Source organism: Nilaparvata lugens, chromosome 10 (assembly GCF_014356525.2).
Source record: "Nilaparvata lugens isolate BPH chromosome 10, ASM1435652v1, whole genome shotgun sequence".
Lineage (NCBI taxonomy): Eukaryota > Metazoa > Arthropoda > Insecta > Hemiptera > Delphacidae > Nilaparvata > Nilaparvata lugens.
Window position 1 is genome coordinate 36,307,140 of NC_052513.1, and position 22,382 is coordinate 36,329,521.

General features: G+C 34.7%; 1 protein-coding gene across 1 annotated transcript in view; it reads right to left on the minus strand.

Moving 5' to 3' along the window:
* Positions 1 to 22,382, minus strand: part of LOC111044470 (protein flightless-1) — a 54,233-nt gene that overhangs the window by 16,945 nt on the left and 14,906 nt on the right. The window contains exons 5-14 of the mRNA XM_039436781.1: positions 21,566 to 21,786; positions 20,261 to 20,477; positions 16,419 to 16,666; positions 12,930 to 13,024; positions 12,224 to 12,294; positions 10,967 to 11,213; positions 4,879 to 5,064; positions 4,009 to 4,187; positions 2,446 to 2,584; positions 288 to 460 (exon numbers count right to left, since the gene is read on the minus strand). Of these exons, the coding sequence (XP_039292715.1) occupies positions 288 to 460; positions 2,446 to 2,584; positions 4,009 to 4,187; positions 4,879 to 5,064; positions 10,967 to 11,213; positions 12,224 to 12,294; positions 12,930 to 13,024; positions 16,419 to 16,666; positions 20,261 to 20,477; positions 21,566 to 21,786 (1,776 nt within the window). The remainder of the gene's footprint in view (positions 1 to 287; positions 461 to 2,445; positions 2,585 to 4,008; positions 4,188 to 4,878; positions 5,065 to 10,966; positions 11,214 to 12,223; positions 12,295 to 12,929; positions 13,025 to 16,418; positions 16,667 to 20,260; positions 20,478 to 21,565; positions 21,787 to 22,382) is intronic.

Here is a 22,382-nt window from a genome sequence, read left to right on the forward strand (position 1 = left end):
AATAATGATAAACACGATTACACTTGGGACACACTATACTTTCCCTATCCGGAATAACGTTATCGCACTTATTGCAAATCATTTCAAGTTAGATTATAAAAGAATGAATTGAGGTTAGAAAAAGTACGTCTTGTCTCTACGACTGCTGAGTCTGAACTGAAATAAATTAGTTATTTATATTATAAATAACATTATTTATATTTGACATTAATTATATTTTTAAATAATATTCCAACATTATTTATATTTTATCTGTAATCGTAATTTGTCAGTTTATCGGAACTCACCATACAAACACATCAAGGAAGCAGTCGAGAATATAGACGTTGCGACTCTGCAGGAGTGTGTGAACCAGCTTGTTGTGAGGAACCTCGACCTGGGGAAGTTCCAAGTATCCCATGCCCAGTTTCACCTGATACAACTTCGGAATGCAAGGCACAAAGTCGTCTTCAACATGCTCCTGGAACATTTCATTAAATCAGCCACTTCGTTGAACAAAATATTTGATAAAATATTATCAAATCAGTCATAAAAACACTTTGTAAAACCAACATTATCCCTATAGTGAGGTCCACGTTATAATGGCAGTATTTGATTAGCATTGTTGTTCCTATCATTGTCTATCATTCGACAAAGCAAATAGCTCTATCCTTTTCTAGCTCAGCAAACGTTGCTAGATCGTTTTTTAACAATGTAGAAGTGATTTGATTGTATGGTATGAGATGTTGTGGTATTTTTCCATAATTGAAAGAATATCAAAGTCTTATTCTTTCAAATGTAGAAGTGTAATTGATCAACAAAATATTCAATAAAATTATTTAAAAAGTTTATTTACTGATTGAAAAATATATTTTCTTGACAGATAAAATATAATTGAATATTTCAAACAATAATAAACAGGTTATATTAAATCAGATATAACGGTAACAGCTACCTTCTATAGAGGATGGAATCGGGAGAGCTCCGTTCTCCTATCTTTCTCCACTGCCATTATAGCGTGGACCTCACTATTGTCAATTGATTCAATTATAAATGCAGTTAGACGTGAGTATATTTACAATAATAACATTATTAAATTAAGCTTTTGTCGTCACACTCGATAATATTGTTTCACGGAGCTTTCTTAATAACTGTATTGAAATTCATTTCTTATAATACTAATAATTGATACTATAATTAATAAAAAATAAATTAGAAATATTTAATGCACTTCACCTCTATTTCGTCTTCAGGTGGAGACCCAGTTTCTTCTCCTAACATCCTCCAGAAATCTGTACTTTCTTCGTTAATACTTTCCATGAATATTTCGGCTTTATTTTTACGTTCGTTCTTATTGATTTTTTCGGCTAAAAGTCTGTAAACACAAAAATATTATAAAACACAAAAACACTTACGAAAACATTAATTTTCGGGATGTCGTTAATACGTATCAACCGTTATTTATTAGTAATATCTATTGATGTTCATGATGATACCTGACAAAAAAATTATTCTCATCATTCGTAAATAAAAAAAAATTGTATGCCTATAAAGACATAAAAATTAAAAACTAAAGTACCCTTTTCAACATATATTTTTATTTTTCACATGTTACAACTTTGAAGTCATTTTCGAGTGGCACGTTGAGAAAAATAAAATAGATATTAAGAAGGGAACCTTTATTGTTAATTTTTATGTGAATACAATTAGCCCTGAACAAGAGAGAAAACATTATCAAATCAGTCATAAAAACACTTTGTAAACCAACATTATCCCTATAGTGAGGTCCACGTTATAATGGCAGTATTTGATTAGCATTGTTGTTCCTATCATTGTCTATCATTCGACAAAGCAAATAGCTCTATCCTTTTCTAGCTCAGCAAACGTTGCTAGATCGTTTTTTAACAATGTAGAAGTGATTTGATTGTATGGTATGAGATGTTGTGGTATTTTTCCATAATTGAAAGAATATCAAAGTCTTATTCTTTCAAATGTAGAAGTGTAATTGATCAACAAAATATTCAATAAAATTATTTAAAAAGTTTATTTACTGATTGAAAAATATATTTTCTTGACAGATAAAATATAATTGAATATTTCAAACAATAATAAACAGGTAATATTAAATCAGATATAACGGTAACAGCTACCTTCTATAGAGGATGGAATCGGGAGAGCTCCGTTCTCCTATCTTTCTCCACTGCCATTATAGCGTGGACCTCACTATTGTCAATTGATTCAATTATCAATGCAGTTAGACGTGAGTATATTTACAATAATAACATTATTAAATCAAATAAACATAAAATCTAATAACATTATTAAATTAAGCTTTTGTCGTCACACTCGATAATATTGTTTCACGGAGCTTTCTTAATAACTGTATTGAAATTCATTTCTTATAATACTAATAATTGATACTATAATTAATAAAAAAATAAATTAAAAATATTTAATGCACTTCACCTCTATTTCGTCTTCAGGTGGAGACCCAGTTTCTTCTCCCAACATCCTCCAGAAATCTGTACTTTCTTCGTTAATACTTTCCATGAATATTTCGGCTTTATTTTTACGTTCGTTCTTATTGATTTTTTCGGCTAAAAGTCTGTAAACACAAAAATATTATAAAACACAAAAACACTTACGAAAACATTAATTTTCGGGATGTCGTTAATACGTATCAACCGTTATTTATTAGTAATATCTATTGATGTTCATGATGATACCTGACAAAAAAATTATTCTCATCATTCGTATATAAAAAAATTGTACGCCTATAAAGACATAAAAATTAAAAACTAAAGTACCCTTTTCAACATTTATTTTTATTTTTCACATGTTACAACTTTGAAGTCATTTTCGAGTGGCACGTTGAGAAAAATAAAATAGATATTAAGAAGGGAACCTTTATTGTTAATTTTTATGTGAATACAATTAGCCCTGAACAAGAGAGAAAACATTAAAATATAGTAGCTATAAAATTTTAAACTGTACTAGCAAGTACAATTGACTTATTACTAGCATGTTTTTTCGTTATGTTTGAGTTAATAACTGTATAGTTTGGAAAAATGTTCTACTATTCCAAAAAACTTAATTATTCAATGTATGCTCATTCATAGTCAAACTACCATCTATACTAGCCTGATCTATATTAATCGATATTTAGGTTTAATGGTCCATGAGATTTGATAAGTAGTGTCCTAAAAACTAAAAAATGGACACTAAATGAGAGGTGTACTTCTAAAGAAATGAGAACTAAAGAAACTAAGTGGTACGAAAATAGTAATTACCAATATCTAAAACTAACAAATGATCAATAAAATAGCTACTAAATAAATACTAAAAAATGACACTAAATGAGATACATCCTTCTAAAGAAAGAACTGAACAAACTAGAAAATATAATCTAAAGAAAAGTAATTACCAGTAATTACTTGACATAAACTGAGGGTGTGATCACATTGAATTCGTGTTCGATCAAGTGCACGTCGAATCAGCCGAAAAACAAAATTTGAAAAGTGCCATTGAAACACTTAAGGCCGTTTGCACAGTCAAAGCTTAAACTGAATTTAATCAGCTGTTGGCTTAAACTCAAAATGAAACACATTTTAACATACGATACTTGATACGGATTTAATCCAGTTTAAAATTACATTTTTAGTTTAAACTGTCACTGTGCAAACGGCGCTTAGTGACTTGCATGAAGCTGCTCACACTGAACGCAAGCAGCAAGTGCAAACAGTCAGTGTGAGTGTTTCTATAGGTCTTTCCAGATTTTGTTTCTCATCTGCACGCTTGGTCATGCATAACCAAGCTTGCACTTGCACGAATACGCATTCAGTCAATCAATCGATTTTTTATTTACAATTGTATTAAAATTTTATTGTAACGAATAGTGTAACGTCAAAATATAAAATCAAATAAAAAAACATTAATTATGCTATAGGCCTACAGTAGGTCACTACATCAATCATGTGTAATATAACATCATTCAATAAGCATAACTAATAAAACTGGAGAATTGCATACCTTGCTTTAGATTTGAATACGTTCTTGGCTTTCTTGCCATACCAGAGGAATATCTTGAGACCGGCGTCGAGGACAAATACAAAGCGCGGATCCAAAGACTCGTAACTGACCTGAACTGGCTCCAAGTGAATGCCGGACATGCCTGCTGCATGCACTCTGTACAGTCGAGTCATATATGTCTGCAATTCACAAATAAATTCACACTAATCAGTAAATTTCATGAAGTATCCCAGAAATTATGGTCAAATCTCAATAGTTATTTTCTACATAATTTTTTGGTGGCATCAATATGTTCTAAAATGGCCATGAAACTCTGCTTTAGAAACACTGGAGCACTTTTTACTAAATGTCATAGTTCTGAAGATTTATCAATTCTGTATCTTCAGCAATATATTTTTAGAAACATTTAAGATCAATCTAGTCGAATCCTGGTATTATTGTAAAACCTTAGTAGCGAAAAATTAGAAAAAATTGTTTGTATTCCATAGTCTCTTGATGGAAGAAACTGATGATGAATATTAGAAGAATGTCGAATTGTAGTGCTGGCCACTATCGAACATGTTCTGTCATCCCAGCGAAAGGCTTCGAAGTTAGGTTTTTGTATCTTCGATTTTTTATTGTTTATTTTTCTTCACTACTCTATTTGAGGTTGAATTATTTTTGTGTCATTATTATTTGTAATTTTCCAGGGGGTTATTTATTGTAATTGGTTGTTCATTTTATGTTAGAAGCCTCACACTGATGGACATGTTTATCATGCATGTGCTACCGTTAGTGGCTTAGCCAGCCATATTACCTACAATCTTCAGAACAAAACCAACATAAATGTCAACAATTAATATTAGAAGAACGTTGAATTATATCACTGACCATATCTTCGACTGTGAAGAATCCACTGCAGGTACGACCGCCCTCAATGTAAGCTATTTCATTTGAGAAGAGAGCGAGAAACTCGTCGGATTCGTCATTCTGTTCCTCGCGCGCAGTCCGACACTCGGCGCCCAGAAAATTACGCAAATTCACTGCATGGATGGCTGCGCATGCTCGTTTGTCCAACTGTAAACAAATTCATTAATGAATACATTTTACTTATTTGTCTATTTAATCCGTTGTCGTGTTTGGTAATCCGTTGTTAGAGGCTCTGAGATCGATCAGGAGCGACCTGAAAACTCTTAAGGTGCGTACAGACTTTCGCTCTGCTCCGCAACCGAACGTCACTCGAGCAGATCGATTGATGATCGACTGGGGAGCAAGAGTGGATCAACCGGGGAACGCGAGAAGAGCTAACATCTTCCGTAACGTTCATGATCGGTGCGACAGCAGAGCGGGGGCGGAGCGACTGCGGAGCGATGGAGGAACGAGGGCGGTACGAAGGCGGAGCGTGCTCGGTGCGGGTTGGAGGCGCGTATATGTGTACGCAGCTCAACAACAGAATTTAGCCTATAAGGTTGAACGTTTATCCTCGACGGAACCGAATACATGATTTGAACACTATGAAGTACGGATTATAGGATTAACTAGTTTATTTACAAAGAAACATACATAAATTAATCCCATAGAGAAGAAAAATACGAAGAAGAAGAAAAAGAAGAATCGAGAAAAAGAAAACAAATCCGAAACTGAATAAATAAATGATTGGATGGTAAACCTGTAAGTATTGCATGGTCGTGAGCCCATTAAAGGCTTGAATACATACTTATATATTAGGTAATATACAACATATTATAGCAGGCGAGATGGAACTCCCGGCAAGGACTTCCCACTAATGACAAAGAAAGAGGAGGAAAAGTCATAAAACAATAAAAGCCGTATTACGAGGGTCATTTTTCAACCTCCGTTTGGCCATAAATAAAATACGAATGTTAAAAGAATAATTTTCTCACCAAAAGTTACTTACACTAATGATTATTCTTCTACATAATTGCATGTTGAGGCATTATTTATACCAGTGGACCAGCCCACCAAAATCCTCTTCATGAAATGCTGCCGCCAGATGAGTTTAGTTTAAATATGACAAATATGACCATGTTTTTTGGAGCTTCTCGTTAGAAGGCAAGCACTGCTATCAAAGTCATGTCTTTCATGTCTTAGAGTTTGGGGTAAAGATATAAGCTACTAGCATAACCACCTCTGATACAAGGCCCTGGCCTACGATATTGCAACGTCGCAGTGTAGGCCTAGAATCTAATACATGATTGGTAAAAAAGATTTAAAAAAATACCAGCTGATCTTTTTCACTAATCATGTATTAGATTACAGGCCTACGCTGCGACGTTGCAATATCGTTGGCCGGGGCCTTGTATTAGAGGTGGCTATGCTACTATTGACTAAGTCAGGTTTGTATGGCGGGTGATTGACATTATCCAATTTGATTTGCTGGAGAAGCCGTTTGGTTGCACCAGCACTGTGAGGCCGAGTTGTCATGGATCATAATTCGATTACGAAAGTCATTTCAACTGACTTCTTTAATTTTCCGACACCATGCACGCATAATATCACCACTCATTACGTTTCCTGCATAAACTTGAATAATTCTTCGTTAGATTCATGCTGAACTATTGCCTTCGGCTCAAGTGTAAAGCTACGGATCTGTAAATCAACATCTCGAAAGCGTAAAACTCAATTTGCGAACCATGTCAAGTATATGAACTCTGATAAGAGTTCGGAAAGAGTTGCTTCTCCAATTCCTCGCGACAGTGAAAGAGTTGTCTTAAGCTCGGCGCGTAATTTGAATAGACGACAAAATGCGGATGGTGTAATAAAATTATTTTCCGCCAGCCAAGGAAGGAGACTGAACGATTTAATTTCAAAAAGGACCGATGCTCGAGTTACTAGTATTCTGAAGCCTGGGGCACGTTTCGGCTCAGTTATTTCGGAGTGTGATAAGGAATGCGGATCCATGTCTCAGCGTGATCTCAACTTGAAAAGCTGAAACATACTCGGGTTTTTGTTGTAAATATACCGTGCAGATATGATCTTCCTGTGTTTTCATCTATTAATGTAGCAATATCTCAGGCTAATGAAAAACTGAAGCAGCTTGTCAGTCGCTTCAATAGTGTAGAATTATTTGATGTGTATGCCATACATAGTAGGCGTTTTTATACTCGCCATGGTCTACATCTAAACATCATTGGAAAGAACATTATTGCCGATAAGATTCTTAATAGTTTTCGAAGTGTCGGGGTTGAGGTACTACAACGACAGAACTCTTTGGAAGGTTGTGTTTTTTAGGACTCTAGATTTAGTGAAAGATATTGCTTATAAAATACCAATTAGAATGAGTCAGTCACAAACTGATAGAAGGTTTCAGTTACTCAATGCTTCTCATAATCGTGGTGTTGACCTCAGTAATTTAGTTATTATTCCTTGTCAAAATTCGACGAAAAGAAAGATGAATCCAAGTATAGGAGGAGATGAATCTCGCATTGATCACTGTGATGATGCTTCAGTAGGCTCTCTAAAGTCATGTTTCAAAGTAATTCACCAAAATGTAGATTGTATTGCTAACAAGATACATAATCTACAAAATGTAGATTGTATTGCTAACAAGATACATTTTTTAAATGATTTAATTGAGGATGAAAACCCAGATGTATTGGTAATAACAGAGCATGGTCTTAGAAAGTATGAAATCGATTGTATTGTTTTGAAAAATATGTTTCTTTCAACTAATTACTGTAGAAAGGTGGTGTGGCCATTTATGTGAGTGAACAGGTCAATGATCGTTCGAGAGCTTTGGATGTGGAGCAATTCTGTAGTGAGGGAAATATTGAGGCATGTGGGATAAGGTTCAGGTTGAGAAACAGGATTTTTGTTATTGTAGGAGTTTACCGTTCGCCAAATGGTGATTCTAATTTATTTTTTGAAAATTTCAAGTCGATGATGGATGAGTTGCTTGTAACCATTGAATACAATATAATACTGGCGGGTGATTATAATATTGATATTCTAAACGACTCTCCTATCAAAAGAAATTTATTAAATACCTTAAATCAATTTGGTTTATCTTATACTGTACATATTCCAACCAGAATAACTGCAAATAGTGCTACAGCTATAGATAATGTAGTTACAAATATTCCTGAAGAAGGCTTTATGGTTAGTATTTTGCATAAATTTATATCTGATCACACAGCTCAAGTATTCTCGGTATTTCATGAGGGAGATTTCAGGGTGCAGAAAAAGAGTTCAACAGGTGCGCATGATTGTAATGAACAGAACATAGAATGTTTGAGACAGGCATTAAGTGTTGAGAGCTGGAGGGCGGTCTATGACCAATCCGATCCAGATCTACAATTTATAAATTTCCATAGGAATCTGCTTTATCATTTCAAGGTACATTGTCCGGTCAAAACAGTCAGCAAGAGATTAAATGATAATAGGCTAAGAAAACGTTTCAAAGGTCAGTGGATGACTAAGGAGATAGAAATAATGAGATCTCTTCTAGAGATAGCAAAAACGAGAGTGAGTGAAGGAGTGGACATAGACATACAACTACTTAAAAATGTAAAGGAGCATTATAACAATAAGGTTGAAAAGGCAAAGAAAAAACATTTCAGTGAATATATACTTTCCTCTGCCAACAGAACCAAGTCTAGCTGGGAGATTGTGAATAGACTTAGAGGGAGTAACAAAAAAGATCAATGCCCACCGAAATTGAATATAATAAACTGATTACAGGTAGCAAGTCCATAGCTGAAAGTTTCAATCACTTTTTTGTATCCATGGCTCCAGCAAATGAAAACTCTGCAGCACAAGAATCATTGAAAAAGAAAAGTCATAAAGAATTTTCCAATTTTTTTTTCTTTTTCCCACAAATGTCAATGAGGTTATTAGAGTTATAAAAAATCTAAAAGCTAAAAAGGCTGTGGGCCCAGATGAAATCCCGGTGTCAGTAATTAAGGCATGTTATCATGAAATAGCAGAACCATTGGTATTCATTATCAACTCAATGTTTAAGACAGGCATATTTCCAGACTTATTGAAAATAGCCAAAGTGATTCCTATCCTAAAAAAAGGTAATGTTATGGATATTAATAATTATCGACCTATTTCAGTTTTAAATACGTTGTCAAAGGTTTTTGAGAGGCTCATTCATGATAGAATTATGAGTTATCTGTTAAAATTCGATTTGCTTTTCAATAGTCAATATGGTTTTATGAAGGGAAAGTCAACAATCACTGCAGCGGTAAATTTTTTGAGTCAATTGTGAAAGGGATTGATGCTGGTGATTATGTAACTGCGCTCCTATTGGACCTGTCAAGAGCCTTTAATAGTGTCAATATCGATATTCGTTTATGCAAGTTATCAAAGCTCGGAATTAGAGGCGTGGCGAATAGATTGATAGCATCATACATGAGCAACAGATTCCAGTACACATGTATATCTACTCCTAATGGGTTAGTAAACTCAGCCAAGTTACCATTGACACGAGGCGTACCACAAGGCTCCATTTTAGGCCCATTACTCTTCATATTATATATAAATGATATTCAATTCAATGTTCCTGTCACTGATTAAATTACTCTCTATGCCGATGATTGTACCTTGCTAATGAGATCAGATCTCATAGACTTGGAGATTGAGGCAAATAACATGGCAAATGAGGTTGTGCAGTTTTTTAATGATTCAGACCTCACTTTAAATTCAAACAAAAGTCATGTCATCAGCTTTGATTATAGGTATCGTCCTTCTCACCCCACCATAACACTTGGTGAAACGAACATTGAAAGTTGTACTGTTGTGAACATGTTAGGTTTGTCGATGGATTCCAAGCTTAATTGGGGGATCATGTGAACAAGATATCATTGAAATTGAGTAGGTCACTTTTTGCATTTAGAAATATTGTTAAACGGGTGCCTAAAACAACAGCAAAAAGTGTCTACTATGCACTGATTGAATCCCACATTGCTTATGGCATTGAATTATGGGGGAGTACCTAGAAGCAAAGCATTCAAAGAATTTTTGTTTTGCAAAAGTCCGCAATAAGATACCTGGAGGGGTTCAAATTTCCACAGACATGTCGGGAGTCTTTCAGTAGCCTAAGTATTTTAACGGTTCCATCTTTGTACATTTTCAAATCAATATTACATGTGAAGGATAGGTTGAATTCATTCCAAGTTAACTCAGATATTCATGGCTATAACACTAGAGGAAGGAATAACATTTCAGTTGAGAGACATAGGCTGAGTGTATTTGAGAAAACACCTACTTATAGGGGACAAAAGTTTTTTGCGAAACTTCTGGCTGATTTGAGAAGTATTGTTGAAGAAAAACAATTCAAAACAAAACTATATTCTTTTCTCAGTGAGAAGGCTTTCTATGGAGCTGACGAATTCTTGTTAGAGTGAAAAAAAATATCTAAATTTTGCAAATTTAATGAATTGTTAAATGTTATTCGAGTTTTATTTTAAGATTGATATTTTATGTTATTATGTTATTTATCTGAGACGTTTTTCAACTGTATTACATTGTTTTTGTTATACTTTTGTTGAGAATAAAATATTATTATAGTGAGGCGGCCATGTTTCTGAGTCTATAACTCGACAAAAATTGACGATTTGGGCGCACCGATCACAGGGCGTTTGGTGGGGATGACAAGCTGTTCAGCTCTGTGAAAATCACCCCCCTACCACTTGTCTGTTCTTATGATATGTGATCGGAGGTTCAAAAAAATGACCCTCGTATTGCTAATAAAGATGGAAATAGATATTATATTATTGCAATTATTCAAATGCTAATGAATTAATTATTATTGAACAAAAATCCAAATTAAATGCTGTAATTTACCTGCTTGCAGTAGCAGAGTTCTTCCGTGTGAATTACAGCATTTAATTTGGATTTTCTTGATATTGCTTTCGAATGACAATAATTATTGTCAAGGTTAAGGAAAAGGTGAAGGGAAAGGTAAAGCAGTATCGTTGAATAACGAAACTATATAAAATTTAAAAACACTAACCGTAGCCTTTTCGCCAATCCAGAAGTAAATGTTCCAGTGCAGGTTCTTGCTGTCGTCCAAGAACGTCTTGAGCACGATGTAGCAGTCACCCTCGTAGAACTTGCCATGAACCACTTCCTCGACCTGATTGGGCAGGAAGTTCTCGATCTCCCACACGGTCAGGCCGGGAGTCTGCCCTGCGTCTTCTTCGAAAAGCTCCGAGTAGTCCAACTGCGGTTTTTCCAAGCTCTCGTTCCATTTTTTCGGCCTACAAAATGGAAAGTTCCTTTGAAGATTTATTTATATATTCGTTCCAGATTCAACGTGAAACAATTCATTGGAATGATTGGGAGAGACCCTTATTTGGGTCTTCAAAATTAAATGACGTCAAAAAGACTTAAAAAGCTACTCATGTAAGAAGGCTTGTGAGGATAAAATAAATGTGATAAAGATATGGAGGTTTTATAGTCTGGAATAGTCAATTTGAACTTAAGGGTATGAATAGGCCTACACATTGAATACTTATATACGCAAGTGCACGCTTGGTTATGAGAAATAACCAACTATGCAGATGGGAAATAAAATTTGGAAAGAGCTATAGTAACACTCACACTGAACATGTATACTTGCTGGTTGCGTCCAGTATAAGCAGCAACATTCAAGTCACAACGTGTTCCAATTCCATTTCCCGGATTTTGTTTTTCGGCTCATACATTATTTGTCCGCACTTGCACATGTACGCATTCAATGTGATCACACCCTTAATTAAGTTCAATTCAAGTCACATTATAAAGTATATATACTACACTAGTGAGTGAATTGAAAATATTAATACATTTTTATCTATAAAGGACAACAGAATGCATACTTAACAAGTGAGTTATATAAATACTATTGTAAAAGTGAACTAAGTGAATGATAAAATTCAGTTATTTATCAATAGCCAGGATGCTTAAAAAATTGAAGTAGCATCACCCTCAGCAAGAATAGTTATTTGTGCAACTAGTGCGCAAAGTGACAGTTTGCTGCACCGAAAGAAACGTTAACGCACGAGCCGTAGGCGAGGGCGGAATGGTTTCTTGAGTGCAGCAGAGGAACTTTGCGCACGTATTTCACATTAAATTTGTCCTACAGTTACCATTGAATATGTTGCAAATATGGAGTACGCAAAGTAATACTTTGCGCACTGGTGCGGAAAAGTGATTCTTTGCGTTCTGTAATCAGTGCAGGAATGGTCACTTTTCAAGGTAACTGTAGGAAAATAAATAAAACACTTACTTGAGCGATTCAGCTTTCACTTCTTCGGCAGACTTTTGTTTATTTTTCTCCTTCGCGATGTCTTTCATGCCCTGAAAAGAAGAGAAAACATCTAATTCATTCGAACTGATTAAGATCTTGTTAATTATTAGATCAAACAAATATTTTATGACAATTATTAGAAGTTTGAATCGAATGACTTAAAAAGAACAATAACACTATAGTGAGGTCCACGTTATAATGGCAGTGTTTGATTAACAATGGTATTGCTATCCTTGTCTACCATTAAACAAAGCGGATAGCGCTATCTCTTTCTCGCTTGGCTCTGTTGCAAGATCGTCTTTTAACAATGTAGAATTAATAATTAATTGGCAAAATATTTAATCTTAATTATGAAATTATTAAAAAAAATAATTTCTTGCTTAATAAAATATAATTATTTTGAACGAGATTGAATCGTTAATATTACATCAATAGACGAATAGACCTGTATCAGCTACTTCTCAACTACACAAAAAGTAAAATCTATTCTCCTGAAAAAAGTAGTTTACAAACAATTTAAGTTGTGAATAACACGGTGAAACATCTTCAAGTTACGATGTTTAGCCATCGTAGTTCACAAGTAATTGTGGTGAAAAAGGGACGTACAACTAAGCCTTTTTGAATGTAAAACCATTACTTTAAATATAATGATAAATTTTTGAATGATGGGTACATTTAGGCTAACCTTCAATATTTTAGCTTGGTCAGAATCAGCTTCCTCATGATCTCTCCGCCCTCTTCTTAAACGCAGCTTGCGAGCAATCGGATCTTTGCTTGAATCTGCAATTCAAAATAAAAAAATAGAATTATTTTTTATTGTAGCCACTTCTGAGATCTTCAGAAGTATAAGGGTGTGATCACATTGGATGCTAATATCTGCAAGTGCACGTCAAATCATACATGAGCCGAATAACAAAATCTGGAAAGTGCCATTGAAACACGTTGTAACTTGCATGTGGCTGCTCACACTGAACGCTTTCAGTGAACGCTATAGCTCTTTCCAGATTTTGTTTCTCATCTACACGCTTGGTAATGCATAACTAAGCGAACACTTGCATATATACGCATCCAATGTGACCACACCCTTACGAATGATATGAAAATGAAAACTAATTGGTTTGAATTCGATGAATAGTAATTTACTTAAAACACAATAAAAACTATCAAGTACAGTCCGGGTCCTATAGCTTTGCCTATCGACGGAGGGCCACTAGACTACAATACTACCCGTTCAAAAACATAGAACATTTTAAAAAATGTATCTTTCCATAAGCAACAGATGCTCTTTTGTATCTTCTTCAAAGCAACTTGTTGCATCCGAAAAGATACACTAGGAGCTTCAATGTATCTTTCCTTAAGGAACAGATGCTCTTTTGTATCTTCTCCAAGCCAGCATGTTGCATCCGAAAAGATACACAAGGAGTTTTTTCCAATTAAGTCCTTTTAGCACAGCACAGCCTCTCAGCTGACATTCGTTCAACATGCTCTTTCCAATCTTTCTTTGTGGAGGAATTCCGTAATATTGAGTTTGTTACCTGTTTCACTGTAAATCACTTGAAGGAATAAAAAATATTTGAATTTGAATTGTTGGTGATACGTAGCAACTCTCTCATTCATGAAAAATCTCTGTGTGTAGGGTGCTTCCTTCAAGGAAGCTCTGTAAGGAGCTGTCCATTTAGGGAGCTATCCAGAACCTTCCATCTAGGGATCTAGGGTCTCTGAAGCCTGATGTTTTTGCAAAGCCGTGAATATTACCCCGCGAACCATTCCTTGCATGTATACCGTTTCAAAGTCACGCAGGCAAAGCTAAGGGACGTGTACAGTACTCTTTATTCCTTTGCAACACTAACTTAATAATTAGAAAGATACATTTCAAGTGTCTCTTGAAGAGTTGAAACTATAGTGAGACCCTACACGTTATAATGGCAGTGAAGAAAGAAAGGAGAACAACGTTGCCAATCCTCGGTCTTGTCAATGCCTTCTATAGACTGTAGCTAATACAGCTTTATTGATGTAATATCAACTATTATTATTAAACGAAAACCCAAATTGAATGCTGTAATTCAATAATAATAATAATAATAATAATAATAATAATAATAATAATAATAATAATATTATTACTCTTTGGAATAATAGACTGGACCGAGACAGATCTAGAAGCCCTCAACACTCTAACTAGAACGAGTTTCAACAAATCTTGTGCTCACCACCTCCATTCGGCCACAGAAAGGTTCACACTCCCTAGAAGCGAAGGAGGAAGAGGAGTTATAGATATAAAGAATATGTGTAATGAACAAATTGATAGCCTCCGAAAATACTTCTATGCCAAAGCACAATCAATACCCCTCCATTCAGCAATAACTCACCTACCAACATCCGGCACCCCATTGAAATTGAACAATCCAGATTTACAACCGCAAATCAACAACAATACAATAGAGAAAAAGAAAACTAGTTGGAAACAGAAAACCCTACATGGTAAGCACATCAATCACCTATTACAACCCCACATCGACCAAAAAGCATCAAACACCTGGCTCACGAAAGGTAACATTTTCATTGAGACAGAAGGATTCATGACAGCTATACAGGACCAAATAATCAACACTAGGAATTACAAAAAATATATTTTGAAGGACCCAACAACTCAGACCGACACATGTAGACTCTGCAATAGAACAACAGAAACAATAGACCATATTACAAGTGGATGTTCAGTACTAGCGCCAACTGATTACACAAGGAGACATGACAACGTGTGTAAAATACTACATCAGGAGCTGGCACTGAAGTACAAACTGGTCAACAATCATACCCCCTACTACAAATACCAGCCGAGCAATGTCCTTGAGAACAGTGAAGTCAAAATCTACTGGAACAGAGATATAATCACCGATAGAACTGTCCCACACAATAGACCAGACATAACAGTAATAGACAAAGAAATGAAACACACCTACCTAATTGATGCCACAATTCCCAACACCGGCAACATCCAAAAGAAAACAACCGAGAAAATAGCAAAATATCAACTTCTGTGTGACGAAATAAAGCAGAGTCTACAGGCGCATCAGGAGCGAGTCTACATAGTTCCCATTGTAATATCATCAACAGCCGTAATTCCAAAATCACTTCACAAATCCATAGAGCAACTGAATCTTTCACCTGACCTGTACACTCAACTACAGAAATCAGTTGTTTTAGACACCTGTTCAATAACAAGAAGGGTCCTGAACATCACGGAAAACAACAGTGAGGAAAACTAGTGACTATTACACAACACCATCATACCACTAAGTGAAAAATAGTGGGACAAACAACTGCGACTAATATTTGTTTAATATGAACTTCAATAATACATTAATATTGTCAATAGTCAACAAATTACAACTGTATGTTATTGTTACATGTATAATACAAACTATATTCATCAGTCAACAAACTCAATAGTAAAGTGCGCTTACTTGACTTGGATCCGTAAGCACTCTAAAGACCAACCATCTGGTTGTGAAGAAGCATACCAGCAGAATAATAATAATAATAATAATAATAATAATAATAATATAATAATAATAATGAATTCATTAGCATTTGAATAATTGCAATATCTCAGTAATTTCCATCTGTAATATGCCGTAATATCTGAACAACGTTGCCGATCCTGTCTTGTCAAAGCCTTCTATAAACGGTAACTAATACAGCCTTATTTATGTGATATCAACTGTTCATTCTCGTTTAAAATAATCTACTATATTTTATCAAGCAAATATATTTGAAATTATATTTTTCAATTATTTCATGATGAATTTTCATAATTAAGATGAAATATTTTGTTAATTAATTATTAATTCTACATTGTTAAAAGATCTGGCAACAGAACAAAGCGGGAAAGAGATAGCGTTATTCGACTTGTTGAATGAATGACAAGGATAGCAAATTGAAACTAAATTAGGAATTTGAAGAAGTTTTGCGCAATAGCCTGTTTTTTTCTTTTCCGATCTTTACATTGTTTGTGCTAACCTAATAAATAAATACCATTGCTAATCAAACACTACCATTATAACGTGGAACTCACTATAGTAGTTTTGCAATGAATTAAAGGATACTTGATACTTTTTTATAGTGTTTTAAGTAGCCCTAAAAAGAAGCGTGAATATAGTAATTGACTGACTTGTGTTGGGTGGTGGTGCAGTATTGGCCACAGCTCCCGCCAGCCTCAGCTGATTCTGCAGTGAGAAGTCAATGTTGTAGAACTGGATGCCAGAACCGCGCTCAGTCTCGGTGGTCGGTTTGGGAGGCATCACCAGGTTGGGGTTGTCTCGAAGGTCCAGTGTTTCCAGCTCACTCAGCAGGTGAACGGTGTCGGGCAGTGTTATCAGCTTGTTACCGGTCAGAATCAACTTCTTCAGCGAACCACATCTGCAATCCAATTCAGTTCAACAGAAATTATTTCAAAAAAGGTTAAACTTATTGATATTATGCAGATAAGTATTTTGTTAGGGCTACTTAAAATTGTCCAATTATTATAAAAATAACTAGTTCCCTTTTTAAACTTTTATACAGAAATTATATCAAATACTTAATACTTGAAGTACCTTAATCATAACTCTGATGTTTCATAATGTTTTTGTTGGTTTTTAATTATTTTGATTAAAATAAATAAAATTAGAAGATAATATTTTATTATGTATTTTAGTTTTTTATTTTTTCAAAATTATTGTATTGATTTGTTAAGTTCATTTTTTTTGTTTTTAAATTGCCAGTGTTATGAATAAATTTCAATTTCAAAAAACTTCAAAAATACTGCAGTGAACCACATATTATGCAATTCAATTTTTTCTTTAATATAGAGCTACTGCAATATTATTGAAATGAAATACAAATCATCCAGTACCCAAAATTATAATCAATTTATATTTATTCTATGTTGTTTACTTTATTTTATATTTGCGATTTTGAATTTTGAAGTGATACATAACCTAGCTACATTTGGACTGTTGTTTAAATTAGAATTGGAACCGTTTTGGGCTTATAAGCCTGTGGTACTTTTCTGTAAGTTGTGTAATTCTGAATGATTGAATAAATAAATAAATTGAAAATGGCTCTCATGAGACGAAACATGTTATGCATGTATGCATTAATAAAAGATAAGTGTAGGCGTAATGGATGTTTTTTATTACATTTCTATAATATCTGAATTCATCACAATATTTTTATGTTTAAAACAAAAACATGCAGTCAATTATGCAGGAAGCACTCCAGTCATTAAGTGAATAAAATTGTTTATTAAAATAAATAATTGACTCCATGACTTAGTTTTCAAGATCAAAATAATGTGTTAATACATCGCAGTTAGAAATGGATCAATAAACCATCGTCTTTATTCATTCTTTATCAAGAATTCGTGTTTCGGATAGACACGTTAAACCGTCGGTCCCGGCTGCCTGAAAAGAGTCGTTAGGTACAGGCGATTCAATAATATCGGAGTTTCAACTCCATAACATATTTGTGTCATTGAACTTGCAGTTGGAAATTATAATTTACTAGCCGTCAGGCTCGCTTCGCTCGCCATATCCGTCTAGCCAGGGGGCTCCGCTTCCTGGACCCCCGACTGGATCGTCCAAGAATGAAATCAGCAGGCTCGCTTCGTTCGCCTGCATTTTTCATTTGAGCATTTTTATCATATGTTAGGACAATCCAGTCGGGGGCCAGACTACGTCTGGCTAAACGGATATGGCGAGCGAAGCGAGCCTGACGGCTAGTAATATAATATTCCCAGGATTGAAGTAGCAGTGCCCAATCAATTTTTCCGCGATAAATGCATTTAAATCTTCAACTTGGTGCCAACCTAACAAAGTCAACTCAACTTAATGCCAACCTGACAAAATTATTAATTTAGTTGCCAGTTAACAACTGTTTCAACTGTAACAACTGTTTTAATAACTGTAACTGTCTAACAATTAACATTGTGAATACTTTTAAATACTTAGGTTTAGTTATCGACTCTTTATTGTCTTGGAAAAATCATGTGGCGAAATTGAAAAAGGAGTTTTGTAGAGGAATAAGGAGCTTTTACATGCTACGTGATTTGTGTCCTACACGTGTATTATTGAATGCTTACCATGCACTTATTAACTCTCGTATGAGCTATGGTATTGTTTTGTGGGGTGGAACCTATGTCACAACACTGAATCCCATAATTATTTTTCAAAAATCATTTATACGTATAATTACCAGATCACTCAGAACTGATCATTCTTGGCCACTGTTTTTTCAGTTTAAGATACTTCCAATCAGAAATCTCTATGTTTTCAAAGTACTAAAGCTATTCTTTCTAAGAAGCCTCAATGCAAATCTTACTCGGGATATCAGATATGACTTCAGACGGGTTTTAGTTCAAGTTCCCCAATTTAATTTAACAATTTTTCAACATTCATTTTCTTTCAATGCACCTAGAATATTTAATTTAATTTCAAGAAAATTTAATACCTCAGTCCCATTCAATATATTTCTTAAAAGTTTGAAGTTCTATCTGTTCACATTGAATGACTGTGAATCTTTTTTGAGGATTGTACATTAGTATAAATATTAGGCAGTATAATCTTATTCTTGAGTCAGTGGTTTTTTCCCTGTCTTTCTGTTTTCATAATTTAATTCGCTGTGCACTAAAAACATTTTTGAATAATTTTATTCATTTTACTATATTATTTTTTCCATTTAACTTAATTTTTTCCATGAAAATCAATGGAAATTCATTCAATAACATTACAATTGTTATAATAGATTATGAAGACCTGTATAATACGCATTATGAAGACCGTAACACTGGTAAATTTATAATTAATTATTTTTACATAAATAAAGTTTATTTCATGTGTAGAGCGTAGCGGTCCTACTACTCTAGTCTTTAAATTTATTTTATTTTAAGAGAAGTGCACTCCAATAGGGCTTATGCCTAGGTGTGCTCATATTTATTTCGCTTTATGTTTTAGTCATCTGAAGCAAAACATATAATTTTACATTTGTATTTTTTTGTATTGTTAGATGGTACAATGTTTTGTAATAATATTATGTTGTGCGGAATAAATTATTTTTTGAATTGAAATTGAAAAATTGTTTCGAAGAGGTACTCTATCTAGATTATAGTTCTATAGTAACATATGATATGGAAATTTCAATTATAATTAAGAGATTGCGAGAAGAAGAATATACATGCTAAAAGACGAACTTTAAACCCTTAAAAACAAACCCTTAGAGTTAAAATATTGCCAAAAGATTTCTTAGTGCGCCTCTAAAGGGCCAACTAAACATACCTACCAAATTTGAACGTTTTTGATCCGGTAGATTTTTAGTACTGCGAGTGAGTGAGTGAGTGAGTGAGTGAGTGAGTGAGTGAGTTAGTCAGTCAGTGAGTGAGTGCCATTTCGCTTTTATATATTATAGATTATTATTAATAATTATATTCAGTGTAATATTTCGGCTTTAATCCGTCGAATTAAGCTGAATTCTCACATATCAGTATCGGTGAACATTACCGGTACATTGATAATAGTATTATGCTCAAGGATACCATACTATGAATAGCATATGAATGAATAACATATTATGAGAATTCCATATAATGAGAATACCATTGATATTATGAGAATAACATATTATGCTTTCAGTGTTGTGAATGTGATGCTGTGGTGAATATCCATATTAAATGAAACCGACTTGAAAAACCACTGGCTTATTAAAACAGTTTGAGATAGAGGTTCGTACCTCACCTGAATATATAATTTAAGCCGTCAACTGGGCCTTACGACTGTCATACTTCAGTCGGGACCGACAATCTAACGTGTACATCCAATAACACGGGAGTAACCTGGTTAAAACCTTTTGGTGGTAAAGTGGCTTTGAGTCCGGGATCTCTAGTAAAATTGTTTACTTTACTAGACAGTTGTATTGTAACCCACAATAGCATCATTGTATGTACACATAGATAGGAGAGTTTTGAAACAATAATCTCACCGACATAGTCCTTCGGGAATCATTTCGAGGTGGTTGGCAGCGGCTGAGAAGACCTCCAGCGCGGCCAGCTTGCCGATTCCCGACGGAATGCCCTCAAAGTCCAGCTGGTTCTGGTTGAGGTAGAGGCGTCGTAGTGACGTCAGCTTGCACAGCGACGCCGGCAGGCTTTTCAGCTTGTTGCGGCACAAGTTCAGCGTCTCAAGTTGCTGCCACACTTCTGCAAAGAAAACAATGCACAAACAAAGGTTTATATTAGATTAGAGTTATTTATTCATGTAAGTTACGATACAATATATTCTGGCTTATGCAGTAATTTACAATAAATGATATAATATAGCTAATTATTCAACGAATAATAAGTATGAAAAATTATCAATCAGAAAAAAGATTGAATGCAATTTGAATAATGATAATATAGTAAATTGTGATGTAACTACATAAATCGGCGGTGTTTCAAGAAATAATTGTACTCTCTGAAAAGGATATAAAATAATATCCTTCCCATCAACACACGACCGGATTAAAAAGGTGAGAGTTTGTTGAAGATATGAATTCATTGCATAAATAATTCCATACCAGTAACACATTTTACGTAGTATAAATAAATTACGTGGTAATAAATGAATAATTACGTAGCGAAAGAGTTTCTGATAATGTACAAATGTCGGTTGGTGGTTGACAAGATTTTCATCAAATTCAGAAAATTTTCAAGAAGCCACAGTATAGCTTATAGTAACTATACGCCACTGTTACTATAGTGAGGTCTACGTTAGTAGTGGAGAAAGATATAAGAATGGCGTTGCCGATTCTCTGCCTTGCTACTGTATTTTATAGAAGATAAAATTTATATGAGCGTTCAAAGTTGAAACAAGTACGTTCGTCGAGTTCAAAGCAGAACTTCAAACAGTTTGAACGCTCATAAGTTCAAAAACGTCAAAAAACGAACAAATTATAATCTTATTAGAAATGTCTTCCTCTTTCCAACCATCTCCTTAGAATTACATTCTGACTGATAGTTTCCCAGTTATTGACGTTTTTCAAAAATATAGAAAACTCGATAAATCTAGAAACTAAGGTCGATATAACAAAATTTTACTGAACATTTTTTGTTTCAGATTTCATAAAGAATCTATGGTCTTCGGCACACCTTTCGTGGGACACTCTGTATAACGTGTTTAAAAGACTTCATAACTTTATCTCACTATAGTAACCTAACCTAACCTTTAACTTTATAACTTTATCTCACTATAGTAACCTATGATAGCAATCTCTGGAACACATTATACGGAAAACAGTGGTTCTCACCCAAAGCAAGTGACAGCTCAGAGATGTCGTTATCGCTGAGATTGAGCCTGCGCAGAGACGACAGCGTGTAGAGGGCGTCGGGCACTTTGGGCAAGTCGTTGTGACTGAGGTCGACGTCAGTCAGCTTAGTCAGCATTTCCAGGCTGCCCGGCATGTTGGCCACTGTTCGCTGGGTGTCGCGCATGTGCAGTGTTTCCAGTTCCGTTAAGGACGGTAGTTGCCTGTAAACATACAGAAATGCCAATCATGAAAAATTCACGAAATGCAACGCTTAGTGCCGTCTTAGGGTAACCGTATTCAACCGATCCGTTCAGCCGTTGGATCGGACGAATCTGCCGGCCGTTAATTCGGCCGAATATGGTCGTCCATTGGAACCGTTTACGTCAGTCTAGTTCAGTAGTTGGCTGGTTGCCAATTATCGAATTAACTACTATCTTAGCCACCAACATTTTTCATAAACAATGATTATATTGAGATTTTGAAAATTGAATAAACAAATATCCACTAAATTACTTATTCATTACAATAATCTTACCTTTAGATCCTATTTGTTCAGTAATCTTTGTCTACAGATTCCTGTGAACATCACGACGATGATATCTTTTGTCTCGCATATCCCACAATGGAACATGCTCTTGAACCAAACTTATCAACTTTTCATTGTCCATAGTTACAACTTTAAAAAACAAAACAAACAAGACTGTGAAACAATATTAGGTTAGGAACACTTTGTTGTCTCAGCTCGACTAGTTAGTTCGGCCGGATACAGCCGGAAAATCCCATTCAATTCGGATCGAAAACTTGATCGGCCGGAGAC